The following is a 19203-nucleotide window of genomic DNA, read 5'->3' as shown; positions in this document are numbered from 1 at the left end:
AAAGCACAGAGGTGAACAAGAATTCAATCCACAAGACAATCGAATCCTGAGTTTTTCCCATCGCAGATCTCCCTAGCCAAAAAAGGAACCCTTATTCAGTAAATGGCATATAAAACGGTGTGCATTTGAAATTCCATCAGAACAGACAAAAGTGCATAAATGTCATTTGTATGCTATGAATTTAAATATATATGCGTTGTGTGAATGTGTGTGTATCAGAAAAAAATATTACGCTGGAATTCATCGAGCGTATGAAGTTTGTACAACAAACATTTTTTCTCTCTACCAGCCTTATCATTTCATCAGAACAAGACAACGAACGAGATTAAGAGACGCCAAAAAACCTAAAAGCTAAATGACTGAATAAAACGGTTGAAGATGTTTGAATGTTCGAATCCAACGTTGAGTTGAAACCGGTTGAAACTATGCAAACGAAGGGAGCAAAGTGCTCAAAAACATGTAGTGATCGCAAATGATTTGAAATTAATGCCAAAATATTATAAATGGAATATTGTTATTTCAATGTTTGTGAAATGCTCTTCACCGTGTAGTACTTTCAAAATTCGAACCCCCGTCGTTGCGTTGTTTGCAATAAAATATACGAATATATAGAACCCAAGCTTACGATTCACGAGCGGTGCGCGAATAAAAGTGTGTTCATGCTCAAATAAGAATGAGTCCATTAAATATTTCTTAGCTATTCAGGTAGAAGTTGTCGGTCTTGCAGTATCAAAGAGAAAGTAAAAATACACAGAGAATATTTACATGCGGCACACGAAGCTTCGTACGAAAAGAAATACATTTTACAGTGTACATGTACGTATAATAAAGACACCGTAAATGCATTTATTTAATTTCTTTGGCCTGTATATTTTACCATCATAATCTATTTATGAGAGTACGGTTTGTTCGCATTTATTGATGGCAACGATTTTTTGTTGTTGTTTCTTGAATCATTTAATAGTATTAGATTTTTTCTGTCTTTTTTATTCATTTCCATTTACAAAAACAGCAAAGTAAAATACATTTTTAAAAATATAAAAGTATAATAATTTTATTTTATTGTAGAATCTACTCAGTTTGAAGTTTGAAATCACAAATCAACATTTAAAACTCATGTGTTTTCAGAATCTTTCTTTATTTTGCATTTTATAATAAATCGAACCACACGAAATCATAGTTGAGTGAAAAGTGTCAATTAGTATTAATTATGCAAATCATTCATCCAACTTGATTTGAACCAGAAACACAAGATAGGTCAAAACCGAAAGTATCACCGCATACAATGCACCGTTATCTAATTTATAGAGTTCTCTCGATTCTGATATAAATTGATGATGTAAATTGGTTATTGAAAACATTTCCATCTGAAATAAAGGAAAAAGCATATTGTATAAAGTGTTGCATAAATGAATTTATTCATTTTTATTTTTGTACGCAGCGCCTAAGATCCATTGGGAGGATGCCATTGAATTTTCGATGTAAAGTATTTACAGCTCCAATTATCTGTTTTTAACGATAAAATTTCTCCGTATTTTAATTTATTTACATTTTTATTTTTTGAAAGCATAAAACCTATTTGATATTAATGCACATGCAGGGAGTGAATTGAAACGATAATTTGATATTTTATAAAACAAAAACAAAAAACGACGTCAAAAAAATATTGTATGAAAGTTTTAAAATTAAATTTACTGAAAAATATACTCTTTTTTATAAACCACTTATCAAAAGCAAACAGCTTTATTTTAATCCTTTCTGTCATAGTGCCATGTGAGGCCATAATTTATGGTGTATGGTACGCATATATGCATTCGAAAAATTAATTTCATTCACTACAGTAAAAATATTGGCAAAAATGGTCAATTAATTGCTGATATAACCGGAACAAAGAAAAAAAAACTGAGTGAAAATCATAAATATTATGTAGCGTACCTGCTTTTTAAGTGCATTGGTTCGGCTAAATAGCAAATAAATTTCCGTTAGGTGAAGCAAACCTTGCGAGAGCGTTGCTATTATGACATAAATTGGGGCACTTGACACTTGCTCATAAACCAAGAAAAACTAAGATAAAAATCGATAAAAAAATGAATTAGGATATTGAATTTCGCCTACCAGCCAAACATTTTTTAACTAAAAAGCATGAACTATCAATTATAACAATTTAACCCACTGTTGATATGTTGTCTGTAGACAATATAGTGCCTACTATACTATATTTCAATATCTTGAAAAAAAAATCATTAAAATATGTGAATCATTACCTCAAAGATGATATTAAAGAATGCATTCAAAATGACTGCATTCAATTGAATCGTATAGTATTTACGTAGCTGTATTATGTTTTCTCTCAATGCATTATGTGTTTCAATTAACGTTGAAATATTATTTATGGCTTCAATGGTAAATGTATCCATAAAATATTGCCGTCCCTTTTCTATTTGCGATATTCGATTAGCAATATCGCTTGCAACCACATCCATTAATTTATCGAGCAAACGAAATAATGTCGTGTATTGAACTATGATGGTTGAGGAATGCAACACAAACGAGCTAATATACAGATTTGGTAAACTACCGAAGAAAAAGTCGAAAAAATAATCTTTTTCGCAGGATTGAAAGGCATACGAATATTTTATAGTATTGAAGAGAACGCAACACAAAATGACAATAATTATACACAGCAGACTACATTTTGTGATGCTGAGTTTGATCAGAGTATCACGTAAATATTTCGATTTGAATTGAATTTTATTGTTCGATCGTGTAGAACAGTAGTATGTGTATATTTTATCGACACGTAATAATCTACGTTGTATTTCTGTTTGATGATAAATTGTTGGCCTTTCTTTCAGCAATTCTATTGTGTAAATCAAAATAATAACAATGTACTTCACATAGAAATGTGCATAATATGCAAAAAAATCGACATGTTTTTTTGTATTTCCAAATGGCATATGCGAAATAATTCTTGAAGCCAGTATCGGATAGCGCAACACGAATCCAATGAAAATGATTATCGATGTCAATTTCATCAAACTTTTTTTCAAAAGCTGTGATGATTCATTGTCAATAGATTCATTAAAATCAAGTAATTTTGTATGAATCCCTAGAAAACACATCAACACATTGTACAAGTGTATGGTTTTTGTTGAATTGTTTGACGCAATCTCCATATCACTTTATAAATGTTTTCTTTTTTCTTCTAACTGAATTAAATATTTTAAAAAAAATTATTCCGTTTTTGAAAACTATACACAGAATGACTGACACAACAGAATGGATCGGGTTTGATAGCAATCACATGTTGAACAAAACTAACTAGATTTCACTAAAATAAGGCAAATGGTAAACAGACTTGTCTATGATAATTACGATGAATTATTAATGATAACAAATTGTGATTCAATTACCGAACTATTCAATAAAATTCAATTTTGTTTGGATTTGTTAAACAAAGCGTCAATTCGAAAAACAATTTCTTTTCCGTAGGTTGAATCAACGAATACCACCCTAAAAAATTATGAATATAAATACTTTTTTACGATTTTACTATTATAAAAACAGCACTAATCAATATTTTGCATTCATTTTCAGTTATTTAAAGGCCCATCAAATGCAGTATATGTACCGATTTGCTTTTATACATGGCATTCGATGAGAGGCAAATTTAAAACAACAGCAAGCCAACAAAAAAGCTAACATATGAATCATAATAATGAAAAAAAAAAAAAACATTTTAACCAATTACATTTTCATATCAAATTATATTTGGTCAATTGTAATACATTTTTTATTGTTTACCAACATCATCATTGCGGTTGATGATGTGTGTAAAAGCAAATAGTTACTGGCATTCATAAATTGGTTCTGCACACCTTTTTCCATTTGGCGACGCAATAAATTCAATTTTAATGTGCTGCACATTAACATGATTAGCATTCATTTATTGAATGTTCGAACACGTTCGAATATACGTAGGCTGCTCCATATATTTCTAGAAAAGCATATACAACGCAATCGTTTTTTATCACAAATGGCTTTATTGTTTTTCAAAGTACTCTCCACGATGATCGATACACTTTTGCATGCACTTGAACCAATCGTCATAGCATTTATGTCATTCCGCGTGAGACACCTTCAAAACGTGGTTTTTGAACGCATCAACTGCTTCTTCTGGCGTCGAAAATCGTTGACCACGCAGTTTTTTCTTTACGCTCGGGAACAAAAAGAAATCGTTGGGTGCTAAATCAGGACTGTACGGTGGATGACCCATTAATTCGATGTTTTGAGTGGTCAAATATTGAGTGGTTTGATGAGATGTGTGAGAGCTCGCATTGTCATGATGAAGAATTATTTTGCGACGACGGTCGTTTTTTCTTATTTCACCAAACACTTCGGGCAAACAAATGGTGGTGTACCAGTCAGAATTGACGGTCTTACGATCCTCTAGTGGAACTGTTGCCACATGTCCACTAATTGCGAAAAAACAGGCGACCATTTGATTCGCAACACTTCGAGCGCGAACAACTTTCGTTGGATTATCTTCATACTGTCGACTCATACTAGTTTCGGGCTCATACGCATATATCCACGATTCGTCGCCTGTGACGATGTTATGGACGGAATATGATGCACCGCGGTTATATTTGTTGAGCATTTCTTTGCACCAATTCACACGAGCTAATTTTTGGTCATCGGTCAATTTATGTGGAATCCAACGAGAGCAAATCTTTTTTACGGCCAAATGTTCATGCAAAATCGTGTGTATGCTTCTCATACTAATGCCCAAGGATGCCTCAATCTCACGGTATGTGACATGACGATCCTGCTTTATCATGTTTCTGACAGCAACGATAGTTTCTGGAACAACAACCGATTTTGGACGACCTTCACAAAATTCGTCGATGAGCGAATGACGACCACGATTGAATTCGATAAACCAGTGATATACAGTGGCCTTGCATGGAGCTTCATCGCCAAAGACCAAATGAAGTTGATCAAAACACTGTTGTTGAGATACACCCAATCCAAAGTCGTAGTAAATTATCGCACAAAAATTTTTACGAGTAAAATTCATTTTTTTGTTGAGACGCAATTTAGATGTCACTGTAAACAATACAAATAGCGCGCGTATGACAGAACGTTCTGAGATTGTTTATGCTACAAAATGTCAAACTTAACGAATATGACAATGGTTTGCATCTAGCAACGTCAGTATTGCCAATTCTAGAAATATATGGAGCAGCCCTCGTATTTAATTGGATATTAAATAATGTGGCTCTCAGCGAAAGAATGATATGAGTGTGGCCAGTAGTCAAAATAAAAACTATTTTGAAAATCTACAGCAGTTTTTAAATTTCAAAGCCAAATGTATTTTAGTCAATTGAATGCCAAATGTATGAAATTTTTCACTCACACTTCTTTCCATTTAAATTCATTCAGACCTAATATTCATTTCATATGGTGTTGCAAACATCAAACAGAACTTTGCTCGTGCCCATGCATAAATTCTACATCACACTATCGTGCACGAAATTGATGAATTTCATTCAGAACATTGAACTAATGTCAAAAGTTACCATAATAGAAATTGAGTTATGTCATTTTTAACCGATCGAGTAAACACATGCAAAATACTACTCGTACAGTAAGTTTTCAATTTTATATTCTTGAAATTTCGCTGATTACCTTGTGTGCGACTTTCGAGATCCATTGTTCCATCGATTTTCTCTATCACTGTGTCATACATGGTCTTTCTTGGTTTTGATGAAGAGCTTTTTGATGCTTCCTTTGCATTTTGCATCGGTTTTCTGCAGATGTTTCTGCTGAAAAATGATTATTTACGAAAAGTTTTCAACATTTTCTTCAAAACCATTTTCACTTCATCATTTTGTGGCCACATCCTTGCCTCTTGAAGCAAACAACTTGTAATTTGATGTGCCAAATAGTGTTCTATGATGAAACTTTTCAAAAGATTTCTTCGATTAAATCCAAACTAGGAATATGGAACTTGAAGTATTTGATAATATGGTAAACTGTGTGGACATGAGTCCACGATATTGAAAAAAAAGACACAATAAGTTATTTTACAAGAATTTTTTGTCAATTCTTTCTTGGTATAAATATAATTATGCCTTTGTGTATACCTCTCGGTTTTCTAACATTGTAAACAGTAAATTGTTTTGAGCATCACTTGATAGAGTCGGTGATGTCGCAAACGCAAAGTATCCAATCAATATGCTTATCCACAAACTTTGCTCTTTGCTTATTTCTTCAGTTTTTGAACTAAAACATCGTGCAATTTATGGTTGTTCCTTTTCTTCGCCGTTTCGTATTGCTCAAACAAAGTTCCGAAGTCTTGTAAAACACAAATTTTAGTAAACAAAAGTTCAAACATAATGTTCCAGACTGCAGAATAAATGAACGTCTAAACGTCTTCGACTTTGCCTTGATACGTGCAACGAAAAAGCTTTCGACATGTGTATAACTCATTTCTTAGCATTTTTCTAACAAAATTTAAGATATCAAAGTCAATAAATCCAGAGATTTTATATTAATTGTTTAATTGAGCGCATCACACACGATTGCTTGGAAAAAATAATTTCTTGTTCTATTCATATAAGAGGTTTTATTTTATCAACAACATTCATGCCAATAATTTTGTGCAGAATTTCGTCACAATATGCTAATCAGTTTCATTTTCAATATTTGTTCCACGCCCATTCAAAATCAATTCAAAAGGCATGATTGTTGTAAGCCGATTTAAGTAGTTTAATAATGAATTAATATTTGAACATGTGTTCTGTAGCAAGAAGTTGACATTTAAAAAGCAACATAAAAAGAATTACGTAAAATGATTCGTTTTCATTAGATGTTGGACCAACAAAGTGAAAACAACAGTCGGTTTGAATATTTTCATTTGAAATTTTAACTGAATTAATAATAGCAATCAAAAATGTCAGAGACAAAGGTATAAAAATAAGTGAATTTGGTTTTATCATATTTCAATTTTTATTTTTTATCCGACAGATATTCTCGAATTGTTTTGTGATATTAATACTGTTAGAACGTTGTGTTTGCCTTACGGTGTACGATTTAAATTATGCAAGTTCAAATCCGTTCGGTGACAGCACAACATATCAACAAAATGAACAAAAAAACGATGCAGCACTGTATCGATTTGGATATAAAGTGAACGCAATTGAAACTGGTGACATGAAACAACATATCGAAACGAGACTAAAAAATGAAGTGAAAGGTTCGATTTATGTGATCGAACCGAATGGAGTCAGTCGATATGTTCAATATGTGGCAAATTCAAATGGATTTAATGCGATTGTTCGACAACAATTTGGTTCAAAATATTCCAAAAATTTTAGTTCGAAAAATGCAATTCAAACAGTGATAAACAACAAAATTCAACCGTATCTACAAAGCAAAGCGGAATTTGATGGATTTCCACGTGTAGAATTTGAACAAAGCGGAAAATATCCTCATCATCAAAGCGATTTTACCGAAATGTCGGCGAATCGTTTGGATTCAATTGAAACATCAACAAAGCAAGCCATCACAAGTAGACAACAATACCAAGTTAATGATCCAGAAGTCGATATTGATATTCGCCGCTCAGTTCCAATGATATTTCTGGACTTGCAAAAGTTGAAAAAAAGCAGAAAGCAAGAAACAAAGAATAATAACTAATAAATTTGTGCATTTTTTAGTCCGCCACTTGAAAAAATGTTACATTTTTGTATCTTTAAACATGCTACAAAGCTGAAATGGCAGACATTTTTTTTATAATTCGATTATTTTTACAGTTACGAATGGATTTGTAAAAAAAATCATACGTGTATTAAAATCGAAGCGCTAAAATATATACAGCATGCACAATATCCGATTTAATCGTTTCAGTGCCCATATTAATCTAATCGGTTTATTTATTTACGCAAATAAAAGCAAATTAACTTTTGGATTTGGTTCAAAATCTGTACAGAAAACAATTAATCCGTGCGATTTTCGATTGCAAATCATATACACATACGCATTCAAAATGTAATAATTTTTTATTTCATGACTTTTGTCCGCTTTTGTTCTTGGCAGTATCAAATAAATGGAAAAACAACAAAATAAATTTTTCTGTAATATTTTCATGCCACTCAAATCGGATCCAACGTATGCACATACATGCTCACGCAATACAAAAAAGTCGAAATCATCACACACTTTACTCTGCATATACAATGTGATGCTTTTCGGATTTGTTTACACTCGATCAAAAATTTTCAATAAAGGTTTTATTGCATATGGCATTTTTGTTGGCTATATCATTTTGAAATCGATGAAATATGAACGCACAAAAATATACCTTTGTGCCGAATGACTTTTTTCATTTCGTATATAAATAAAAATTATTCAAATGCTTTATTTGCATCTAAATTTAAAAATAATAATAATGGCTTTAATCGTTGTCATTTGACAAACTCAAAAATTCGATCTTTGAATGAATGCTGCATAAATGTATGGTATTTAAACTTTTCCAGCTTATTAAGTAGAATTGCAAAATGAAAACCATTTTTGTATCAAATCATTATGGTGGAACCAAGCGCAAATTAATTAATAATACTTTATCTAGTACTTTATACATAACCTAAAATTGGACGATGTTTCTTCCTTTTCTGAGTTTGATACTTTTCAGCTTTTTAAATCCGAATTAGATCGGCTTAAATTTAAATCGAACGTAATTTAACTCAATCGTAAAATAGTTGAAAAATAAAAATAAATAACTTTTGAATGCAAATGACGCTATCTAAATACGTTTCATTTTGAATATTGTTAAGCACATTGACCTGCAATTGTATTACATACACTATAATGCAAATTATAAATGGTAATCTGTTCATGCACTCTTATGGTTGTTGCACTGTTCACGTGCATCTTACTGGACTACTTGGATTGATAAGAATTTAAACACAGAATACGGCGGAGCGCCAATTCGTATAGATAGTGACGCACACCGCAAAAGAGAGAGAATATTTAAAGGGCAATGAAATTAGTTTATGTGATCAGCATTTGTTGACTTTTAAAAAGAGAAAACAATAACAACACCGATTTTGGCTAATAATCTATATTATATTTATTTTACAAACGTAGCGCTCTTCGCTAAAAATCTTCTACATCAGGATATTGTTTAAATTATTTAAATTTAAATTAATTAAATCACTAAATGTCAATACTCGCAAGAATTTGGTTTCAAATGTGATAGATAATTAAATTATTGGTTTTATTAGATTTCAGCGGATTAAATCTTATATGTATATACAATACAGATACATATATTGTAACAGCTTTGAAAACGAATAGAATGACATTTTTAGCGATGTTTAAATACTATTTTATATGGTGTTGGTGTTGTTAGAAGACCTGCTTGAGTTCGTTTTTCGGGCAGTTTACCATTTAGTGGAATTTCTAACGAGAATTTCTGTAGAATGCCAACCGTAAATATGAATAATGATGCACGAGCCAGAGCTTCTCCTAAACACTTTCGCCTGCCTTGTCCAAATGCCACAAATCGTTCCGTATTTACAATTTTTCGATCAAAATCTAAAAATCTTTCCGGTCGAAACACATCTGGATCACCCCAATATTCTGTATCCATGTGGATTGTTTCCAACCCAATCAATACGGTGGTATTTTTTGGTAAATGAAATCCACCAAGCTCTGTATCGTTCAATACCCGACGAGGTCCCGAAACAGGTACAATATTATAATAGCGCTGAGTTTCTAAAATTACGGCTTCAATATAACTTAATTTTGGTTTATCTTTTAATGATGGTATGTCGTCTGCACTGAGTACAGCGTCGATTTCTTCATGACATTTCTTTTGGATATCTTTATTTAGAACCAAAGACATTAGGATGAAATCAATTGTATTGCTAGTACTCTGTGATCCGGCAATAAATAAATCTAAAATCACCATAATCAATTGTGTGTCAGTGAAATTCGATGGGACACCTTCATTTCGTTTCATTTCATTTATAAATGCAAACACTAAATCCTCGTCAATTCTGTCCGCGCTGAATTCACGTTTGTGTTCTTCGATGATTGGTTTAAAGAAATTACAGAGTTCAGCATTAAAGTGTTTAATCAAATTGAATGAAGTTCTTTCCGGTGCAATGAATCGTAAAAATGGTATTGTATTCAACCATCCACCAGACATATCGAACGCTTTACTTCTTTGCCTCATTAAGTCCAATAGATGTGTCAAGTTTTCATTATTCGAAATTTTTTTACCTGCAGTAAAAGTCCATAAAACATTCAACACACCGATCGACACAATATTACCCGAGCACACTGGCTGCTCATTGAATTCATCGATTACTTGAATTAAATCTTTCATCTCATGTTGTATTAGTTCTTCCATTGCATTACGACCGTAACCTGTTTTGCGAAGATGTCGTGATACAAAATTTCGTTGTTCTGACCAAATTTCGCCATCTGTACATGTAATTCCCAATCTGAAATTTATTAAAAATTCTTTCATTAGATATTACTATGCTGGTAGTCTATTTCATATCGTTTATTTCAAAACAAATCATTTTTATAATCAAAATACCTCGATCCCATCGTTCGCAAGCGAAGAAAGAAATTGTCTGGCCGTCCATCATATTCGTTACTTGTATGCACTTTATGAATAAGCGAATAGTCCAATGCAACAACAACTAATTCTCTCCCCAATTTAAGGCCAATGATCGAACTATTGTAAAGTTTCTTCCAAACGCGAAAAACGTCAATTTGTCTACCATATTTTTTGGTTTCATTGCGAAGAAGTGAAGTGTTTCCAATAATTGGCAACCATTGTGGACCTAATATAGTGGGGAAAAAAATAATAAAATGTATTTGAAATTCAATCAATTTTGAATGTATTTTATTTATATCACAGCACAAAACGTTTATTTTTTATTCACGACACTGACTGATAACAGCACGCCCCATAAAAAGTTTCATTTGATATTATTGATAGATTAAATGGCTTATAGATAAAATGAGTTATAAAATCTTTGACATTGATTATTGACCAAATTCATCGAATAATTATGTATTATAATTTATTTCGTTTTTATGACATTATCTTTTGATGATTTCGTAATATGGTATTTGTTCTTGAGGCGATAAAAAGATAATGTCTGAATTATTTCCTGACATTTGATGATTTCTAAACTAACTATCAAAAAATCAATCGATTGATAATAGTAATTATAGATTCTAGTTTAATTTTTTTTTTCCTTTTCAAATATTGTCTGCATAATATATTTGGTAAAATAAACCGATGGTTACCAACCTGGCGGATATTGTGTCGGTCTTTTTGTAGCTACCCGCCAATATGCACACAATAACACAATTAAGGCAGCAAATAAAAATGCAAACATTTCCATTTATGGAAGAAGCAATATTCAATGATTCACAAGAATCGTTCAATTAAACTGCTATATAAATTTGTACTATATACTACTATTCCACTGAACGCACGCGTGGCCCCACGTTAGATTATATTTAGAAACTGTGTTCAATCGGTTTGATTTCTTCACTTGACATAAAAAGAAAACCTTTTGATGTAAACGAATTTCATTTTTATATAAAAACGTGGCCGTATGGAGTATTCAAAATATTAATACATTTACACATTGCCGGTTTTATTATATTCTGCAAATGGAATTCACTTTCAGCATATTACTATCACCATTTTTTTTCATGAATATACTAGAAATCGTTCGCCTGATTGAATTGAATATTTAAATAATAATATTGCGTAACAAACTTATCGCAATCAAATATTTAGTTGTATTCTTATCATTACAGTGCAATACAATAAAATGTTCAACTATTTTCCAACTAGTATCGCAAGTATTTGAATTATGTCATCACACAGTGCATGAAAAAAGCAACAACAATAAATTGAGGAAGCCTCAAGATAAGCGTGCGATCGCTTCAATTAAACGATCGAACTAAGACCGTATGTATTATAAGAATGTGTGATCATTTCATGATTACGTCAAATAGTTTGCTCATGTTGTAGCTCCAATGTATTCTATCAATTGAATGTGGTGGTTTGGTTGAATACGTATACCATAGAATTTATGATCAAATGTATTTGCGCCTTCTTCTGAAAACGTGTCAAATGTCTGTAGTGGAATTCTCCATATTTGCTCACACATTTAGCCAGTCAGTTTGACCAATACATTTGAAATAATTTGATAGTGAATGGAAGTGATTGTATTATAATACAATATAAATTTTGGAACATAAAGCTATGACTGAATAAACAGCTATGAAGTATTTATGAATGAAGTAGGACTTAATTTAATATAAATTCATTTTAAGCAGATATATAGTATGTTTTATAAGCGGCAAGTGTAATTGATTCATCCAGCGGTAATGTCAAGGGGCAAATCACTTAAAAATTACTTACTTATTATTATTGATTGTTTTACGATTATTTTTCGATTAGTTTCGATTATCGTCATTCACATTCATACATTAATTGTAATATATGTATGTATTACGTATGGGATTTTCAAATGACGATGATGGAAATTGAATCTATGAAATATAGAAAGACAGAGTGTGTGTGTTTGTCTGGCCGAATGAATGCATGAGTGAGTGAGTGAGTGATAGATGATTGGGAAACCATTAGAATGTAAGAAACTATATAGTTTGACCACAAACACACACACATATATGAAAGAAACAAAATTCGCAACAGCAAATAACAGATTGCTGACAAATATTTGAGATTTGGTAGTAGTAGTGGATATGTTGTACGTACAAACAACAGCATCGGAGAATCGTCACAGCGACAACATGACATACGACACCAGTAACAACAACAACGTGAAATTTGTCGTGAAATGACTGGTCTGCAACAGGAAATTCCGATAAGGGAAGAACGCAAAATTATTTATGCACTTGGCAACGCAAATTACCTTTTATCGGTGAGTTGGCACCAGGGCTGTAATCTTCACTCTGTCAGTGCACGCACACAGTAGTGTGCACACTCACATTCAACCGCCAAAAATGTCAAACTTGTGATTAAATGTGCGTGCACCTTCAAAATACAAGCATTGTGTGCGACGCACATAGAATGTGAGTGTGCAGTGTACACACTACTGTGTGCGTGCACTGACAGAGTGAAAATTACAGCCCTGCTGCCAACTCACCGATAAAAGGTAATTTGCGTTCACCTGAACCAGCAGTCACCAAAACAATGAACCGCTATGTTTTGACGATGAGTGTCAAAGAGCTAGGCACTCCAATGTTCTGCAGTAAGTGCCGTGATATGACGGAAAGAGCGAAGGAAGTTGCCCGGCGAAAAGGACACATTGAGAACTATAACATAAAGGATCGGTAAGTTGTTTTGTTTTAAAAAAATTTTTTTTTCGTTTTCCTCTTTTGTTATTTAATTACATTGTAAATTTTGTATCGTTAGTTTCGTAGTTTGCCACAACTGTCCAACGGCCCCAAATATTGTTCTCAAAACTCCTAAGAAATGGGCGATGAAAGTGCATCACAGTCGTCGAAAGAAAATGGGTGTAGCACCAAGTCCGAAGACAATCGACTATGAGCCCGAATTCCAACTGAGAAAGAAAGGTGTTGTCATGCACTGTGGGCCCAGTCGGACTAAATTGTATACTTTTAGGATTTTTCTATATAAAAAATCCATATGGATTAAAAAAAATCCTGAGGGATTTAAAGTCAAATTATTAAAAAAATACTCAAAACTAATAACAAAATAATTTTCATTACAAAAAATAATTCATTTTGTTAGTTGTCATCGATTTTACGGAGCAAAACATATAATGTGAAACGAAATTGTCAACTGTAGCTGTCACAGAAACAATACATGTACACAAGCATCACACGTACAAGCCATAACAACAGAGAAAGATATGCTGAGCGAACATTCTAATACATGCGCTCACTACTTAGCTTCATCGCTGTGATACTTTGAGCGTACATGTGATGTTTATGTATTTGTATTTTTTCTGTGACAGCTACAGTTGACAATTTTGTATTGCACTATATGTTTTGCTCCGTAAAATCGATGACAATCAACAAAATGAATTTAAAATAATTTTGAGTATTGTTTTAATATTTTGAATTTCCTTCAGGATTTTTTTTAATCCATATGGATTTTTTATATAGAAAAATCCTAAAAGTATACAATTTAGTCCGACTGGGCCCACAGTGTGGATCGTGATCAAAATGCTTCACGCAATATGATTTACAAAGCATTGCGTAAGCTACATCGTCAACCAGATGATCCCATTTTCAATATGAGTGTTGCCGCATGGAAACAACAATATCGTTCGAATCCAGCAGTTCCAGCGAATCGCCCGAATCGTGCAAAACGTGCAGCATAATAGTAAAAGAAGTTAAGCCGCGGTCGTTCTATTAGTAAGTTGCATTTTAATTTGATTGCAATTCAAATTACTCTCTCAATCTGAATCTGTAATATTTGCTTATTATTTATTAATATTCATTGTTTGGTTTCATTCTCTAATCTAGGAAGTGACCAGCGTGACCCAACTCTATCGTATTAACCAGTATTAACGCGGTAGGGAGTACTATTCTACTAGGGGGTAGACACGTGGAATAGGATTAGACTTTTTAGTGTAAAAATTCGAGAAATTAAAGTGGAATAGAGAATTCAGTAGCTGGATTCACATGGATTCACTAATCCTGTGTATGGAATAGCGAAAATGGGTTAATTCAAAGTTTTTGTAATCGATAGTACAGAATTTGATAAAAGCATTGAACTTGTTTTGAGATAGTAATTTGTTCTTTTTTGAAATATTTTTTAGTTCAAAAGTCGATTACAAATTTACAAAACAATAGATACACTTTCTCAAAATTTTATTGATGAAAAAAATAATTTTAATTATCAATAACAAAATGTCATACTCCAGTATCGATAAATAAGTTTTCAACAAAGTGAATAGCGGCGAAATGTGAGATCACATTTGACAATGAAATGACGGATTGGTGGAATAGTAGGATTAGTGTTTTTATATTGGAATCATGGTTTAATCGTTTGTGTCTCCCCCCTAGCTATTCTATAGTGAGTATTTTGATTTTTTTTTCTCTTTCACAGACATCGACGATTACAACTACCAAATTTCAAATTAAAGCAATTGCTAAACATTAATGTTGTTGTGGTTATTGCTTTACAATTTTTTCATTATATGATTCCGATTATTTGTCGATTATTTTAAATTAATTCTTTTCTTTTGTGATTCTCCCCTTGGGTAATGTGAATTATAGAAGTTGGTGTTAAGACAGTTTAAAATGTTACATGGGTGCAACTTTGAACATACATTTTAGTAGTCAAAATAAAATACAGTGTGTATATATCGGTATATATTAACATGTTCTGTTATTAATCTCACACAAACACTATCATCGACCTTGACCATAACAATTTCTGCTGTGTTAATAATTTTGTTGTTTGAGTTCAAAGACTAATTTTTGGAGCTAAATTAAGAAATTTAATGGAAAATAGAAGGCAAGAATATATGAAAGTCACAAAATATAATAAAAGTCAAAAAATTAATGAAATGATATAATGAAAGTCAAAAAATTAATTTTTTTTTTAATCGTACAGGGAGTTCAATTGCACTGACACAGATCTAATTTTTAATAGATTTTTCAAGTAGTACACCATTGCCAAGTATCACAGTGATGATTAGCTTATTGTGTTTGTTTTATTGAGTTTTGTTATTTAAATGAATTTGAATTAAATTTGTTACCGTAGCGAGCAGTGTTTTTTTTCCCATTATTGAAAATATATATGAATCTTTTTACACTATTTAAAGGGGTGTCAAATGACGGCCTAAGAAGAAAACAATAACATACAGAATATTCTGCAAAAAGACGAATACAAATTTATGTGAGCAAAAACCAAATATACAAACAGACAGCGCAAAGGTAAAACAGCCTGCTTACATAAGAAACACATAACAGGTTTTTGCTCACATAAATTTGTATTCGTCTTTTTGCAGAATATTCTGTATGTTATTGTTTTCTTCTTAGGCCGTCAAATTAGCATAGTTAGTATCGCCTGTTGTTAAAATACTTAAAATAAAAACATACTCTTCCTGATTAGATTCTTTATGATTTTTTTAATTGTTGTTTTTGGATGCAAATCAAGCCTGTGATTTATTTTATTGATTCGTTTACTCATAACAGATCAAAAGGACCATTATTTTTGACCAATCTTTTTTTTTTCTTGTTCGATTCAGACTATTGTATAAAAATCGCAACACCATATATCATAATCGAATTGTCAAAAAAGGGTTCATGGTATTTTCTCTACATAGAACTAAAAGGGATGATTCGCATAGACAACAGACGGCACAACACGATACGACATACACACACGCACTAAAAGTATGAACAAACAAATGATTGATTGATTGGAACGACGTGTCTCATTGGAATTCATGTGATAAAATAAGATTTTATTTTCCTTGTCACATCTCGATTACTTTCAGAATACAACGAGTGAATGGTTTGGCAGTGAAATGCCCTTGAATATGTGTGCGGCTTCTTTCCGACAATTTTCTAAAATCGTTTATTTTTATTTATTTGATTTAAATCTCTTCTTCTTTTTTGTTTGTTTTTCTTTTTAAATGCTTCAACTTTTTTGACATACGATACATTAAACAGTGTCAGATATATTCATTAACAACTCAATCACAGTAACGAAAAGAGATATTATAAAATTATAAATAACCTTCAGAATTATAAGTTGAATGATTTTTTATTTGATTTTATTTTAGTTTCTTACTCTAAAATAATATGTAAATTACAATCATGTAAATTATATCTGAATCTACTTTATTAAAGTGATTGCTATTGATAAAAGTGTTCATTATATTAACTATGCAATGAATTTTATAAAAAATAATAATAATTAATACACGTTATAACGTCTTTTTTCTCACTAAGAAAAAAATAAATGAGTTGTGAAAGCAAAAAAAAGACATCCGGGAATTGATAATTTTTCCAATACCATACCTAATTACACAATGAATTGTTCCAATATTTTTTCAAAGAGAGAATTTGATGAGTGATCAAATTTTTATGTCTCTCTTTCTTCCAATATAAAATTTCAAAAAAATACTGCAATGTAAAAAAAAGTATTCATCCGGGCTCAACTAGGAATCGAACGGATATGATAAATTTTATTGAATTGGTACATTTTGTTGAACTAAAGGTAAAACAGAAGTATCGTTGAAAAAAAGTGTCTGAAAAATGTCCAAATGAGTCGATATTGAACATAAAAATTACAACTCTTGGAATCTAGTTTAACATTAAAATTGTTCAACATTGGAGTGTCCTCATTTATAATTTTGAAAAGGCGATCAAATTTTGTATGTTAAGTTTTCGTAACAACTATCATGCCTTATTTGTATCGTTTCACATATGAAAATAAAAGCGATTTGTGAAAGCAAAGGAAAAAAAATCGAGCTCAACTGGAAATTTTCCATACCAAATTACCGCAATATAAATTAAATCGATCCCATTTTTTTTTTTTCAAAGAAAAAAATTAATGAATGACCATAATTTTATGTCTCTCTTTCTTCTAAATATAAAATAAAAGAAAATTGGTAATAAAAAAAAGATTTTCGGGCTCAACTGGGAATTGAACCCAGGGCCTCTCGCACCCAAAGCGAGAATCATACCACTAGACCATTGAGCCGCTTACAAATATATCGTTCCGATTGACATAAAAACTGTGCGTGTGAGCATGTGCACGTCGAAACAGCATTATAGTGACGACAGCATAGTGAAAGTTTATTTTCAACGAACGAATTTTATATGAAATATGTATGACGATGCAAATTCATCTTTATGTTATTTCTTTTTTTTAAAACTACATTGCAGATGCTTTCTTTTTTGGCAATACATGTCGTATTTAAAATTAATTTCTTTGTCTCATAGGAATATTTTTCTTGATTTTGATATCGGTGAAACGCGCAGCGTATTATCGGAAAAATGTAGTTCAATATCTTCCAGTGGTCGACCTTCAGTCTCTGGCAAAATGAGGTACATAACAATGAAACTGAAAATTTAAAAATGTCAATTGGTGACTTCAAAGTCGTTCTATTGAAAGCTATTTTATTTTACCCAGTAAGACTGCAGCAGCACCCGACAATGACAGCCAACTTTCAATGTTATAGTATAGTTTTGTAGAGACTGCGGCCACAATGTAGCGATTGGCTGTTGAGATGCTGCATAGCATTGACCGTGATCTGACATTTTAATTAAATACATTTTTAAAATAAAAAAAGAGATTTTTCTTTAGTGATTTTCTTACTTGAATGGAAACAGTTCACCCATCAAAATTCCTGGAATTGTAGTAATACCAATGGAAACAAAAAATGTCATGAACAAAAGCAATCCCAAGGCGATATGACTAAAATCGCCGCCTAAATAGACGCCGTTCGCCGATCTATTGGATGTCCAACCAGATGGAAAGAAATTATATCCCAAAGCGCCTAAAATCGATAGTTTTCTAATAAAGTTCAACTAAAATCACTCACTTAGTTAGCGCAAAATAGCAAAAACATATTACAATCGATGAAATGAGATAAATTTGTCGTTTTCTAACCAATTTTATAATTAACAGCAACGAAGATCTAGCTGCAAATCCAAGTAAACTCATAATTATGGTAACTAGATATGGATCGATCACTTGAATCGCATATGCGTTGAGTATCTGTATAATGTACGGTCTCCATGACATGACACCACAAAATTGAGTAAAAAATTCAGGCGTTATAACGCTTAATAATATCAAAATGAATGGCTTCAAAGTGCGTCGTCCTTAAAGTTGCTTCAATCACAAAAAAATCTTCTCTTGTCTATGCCACATCATTAGTTTGCTGACACAATTACAGTTGCATTTTTTTTTTGATTGTGTAAAAGTAAACATTTGTAATATATCTGCGGAAGCAATTCATTGTTCATTGCTCATTGTTGAATGTATGTGTATTGTGTATACTGTACTGATAAATTTAAACTATTCGAATTTCAAAACACAATCCAGTCAAAAAAAATTCATTAGCAAATGAAATTAAAAAAAAAAAGATTTGGGTATTGAAAAACGTTGATAAAAAATTGATTGCTCGAAATGTGATT

The 19203-nt window shown here is 31.8% G+C and overlaps 3 protein-coding genes, 2 long non-coding RNA genes and 1 other non-coding gene across 7 annotated transcripts; 2 read left to right on the top strand and 4 right to left on the bottom strand.

Annotated features, from left to right (window-relative positions):
- Positions 1-1168: 1168 nt before the first annotated feature.
- Positions 1169-2596, bottom strand: LOC116342615. The gene is made up of 4 exons (XM_031770299.1): positions 2265-2596; positions 1936-2064; positions 1438-1506; positions 1169-1367 (listed from the first exon to the last, which is right to left on the bottom strand). The coding sequence occupies exons 1-4, from the start codon at positions 2481-2483 to the stop codon at positions 1218-1220; spliced, it is 567 nt and encodes a 188-aa protein (XP_031626159.1). The 5' UTR covers positions 2484-2596; the 3' UTR covers positions 1169-1217.
- A 4320-nt stretch (positions 2597-6916) lies between these two features.
- Positions 6917-7767, top strand: LOC116342598. The gene is made up of 2 exons (XM_031770277.1): positions 6917-6973; positions 7033-7767. The coding sequence occupies exons 1-2, from the start codon at positions 6959-6961 to the stop codon at positions 7702-7704; spliced, it is 687 nt and encodes a 228-aa protein (XP_031626137.1). The 5' UTR covers positions 6917-6958; the 3' UTR covers positions 7705-7767.
- Positions 7768-9245: 1478 nt separating this feature from the next.
- LOC116342564 (probable cytochrome P450 305a1) lies at positions 9246-11992 on the bottom strand. 2 transcript variants are annotated; one of them, XM_031770228.1, is made up of 3 exons: positions 11342-11992; positions 10616-10865; positions 9246-10517 (listed from the first exon to the last, which is right to left on the bottom strand). In XM_031770228.1, the coding sequence occupies exons 1-3, from the start codon at positions 11433-11435 to the stop codon at positions 9374-9376; spliced, it is 1488 nt and encodes a 495-aa protein (XP_031626088.1). In that variant the 5' UTR covers positions 11436-11992; the 3' UTR covers positions 9246-9373. The 2 variants fall into 2 exon arrangements, with proteins under 2 accessions (XP_031626088.1, XP_031626090.1); XM_031770230.1 differs by having other exon boundaries at positions 11676-11992.
- A 1238-nt stretch (positions 11993-13230) lies between these two features.
- On the top strand, positions 13231-14833 carry LOC116342519. Its single transcript, XR_004201255.1, has 3 exons — positions 13231-13404; positions 13487-14454; positions 14566-14833. It is a non-coding gene; the product is annotated as an uncharacterized LOC116342519 (long non-coding RNA).
- Positions 14834-17689: 2856 nt separating this feature from the next.
- Positions 17690-17761, bottom strand: Trnap-ugg. The gene has a single exon. It is a non-coding gene; the product is annotated as a tRNA-Pro (tRNA).
- A 3-nt stretch (positions 17762-17764) lies between these two features.
- Positions 17765-19035, bottom strand: LOC116342584. Its single transcript, XR_004201261.1, has 4 exons — positions 18674-19035; positions 18380-18560; positions 18190-18314; positions 17765-18124 (listed from the first exon to the last, which is right to left on the bottom strand). It is a non-coding gene; the product is annotated as an uncharacterized LOC116342584 (long non-coding RNA).
- Positions 19036-19203: the final 168 nt, after the last annotated feature.

Source organism: Contarinia nasturtii, unplaced genomic scaffold, assembly GCF_009176525.2.
Source record: "Contarinia nasturtii isolate CC-2019 unplaced genomic scaffold, AAFC_CNas_1.1 Cnas_scaffold_864, whole genome shotgun sequence".
NCBI lineage: Eukaryota > Metazoa > Arthropoda > Insecta > Diptera > Cecidomyiidae > Contarinia > Contarinia nasturtii.
Note: the sequence above shows the minus strand (reverse complement) of the source record. Positions and strands in the feature narration are given on the sequence as shown.

Coding starts and splice junctions, on each gene's coding strand:
- LOC116342615 (XM_031770299.1), bottom strand. CDS start 2,483: ATGGATGTGGTTGCAAGCGATATTGCTAATCGAATATCGCAAATAGAA. Junction 2,065..2,264: donor TCTTTAATATCATCTTTGAG/GTAATGATTCAC, acceptor TTTTTATCTTAG/TTTTTCTTGGTTTATGAGCA. Junction 1,368..1,437: donor CAATGGATCTTAGGCGCTGC/GTACAAAAATAA, acceptor CCTTTATTTCAG/ATGGAAATGTTTTCAATAAC.
- LOC116342564 (XM_031770228.1), bottom strand. CDS start 11,435: ATGGAAATGTTTGCATTTTTATTTGCTGCCTTAATTGTGTTATTGTGT. Junction 10,866..11,341: donor ACCGACACAATATCCGCCAG/GTTGGTAACCAT, acceptor CCACTATATTAG/GTCCACAATGGTTGCCAATT. Junction 10,518..10,615: donor TTGCGAACGATGGGATCGAG/GTATTTTGATTA, acceptor AATAAATTTCAG/ATTGGGAATTACATGTACAG.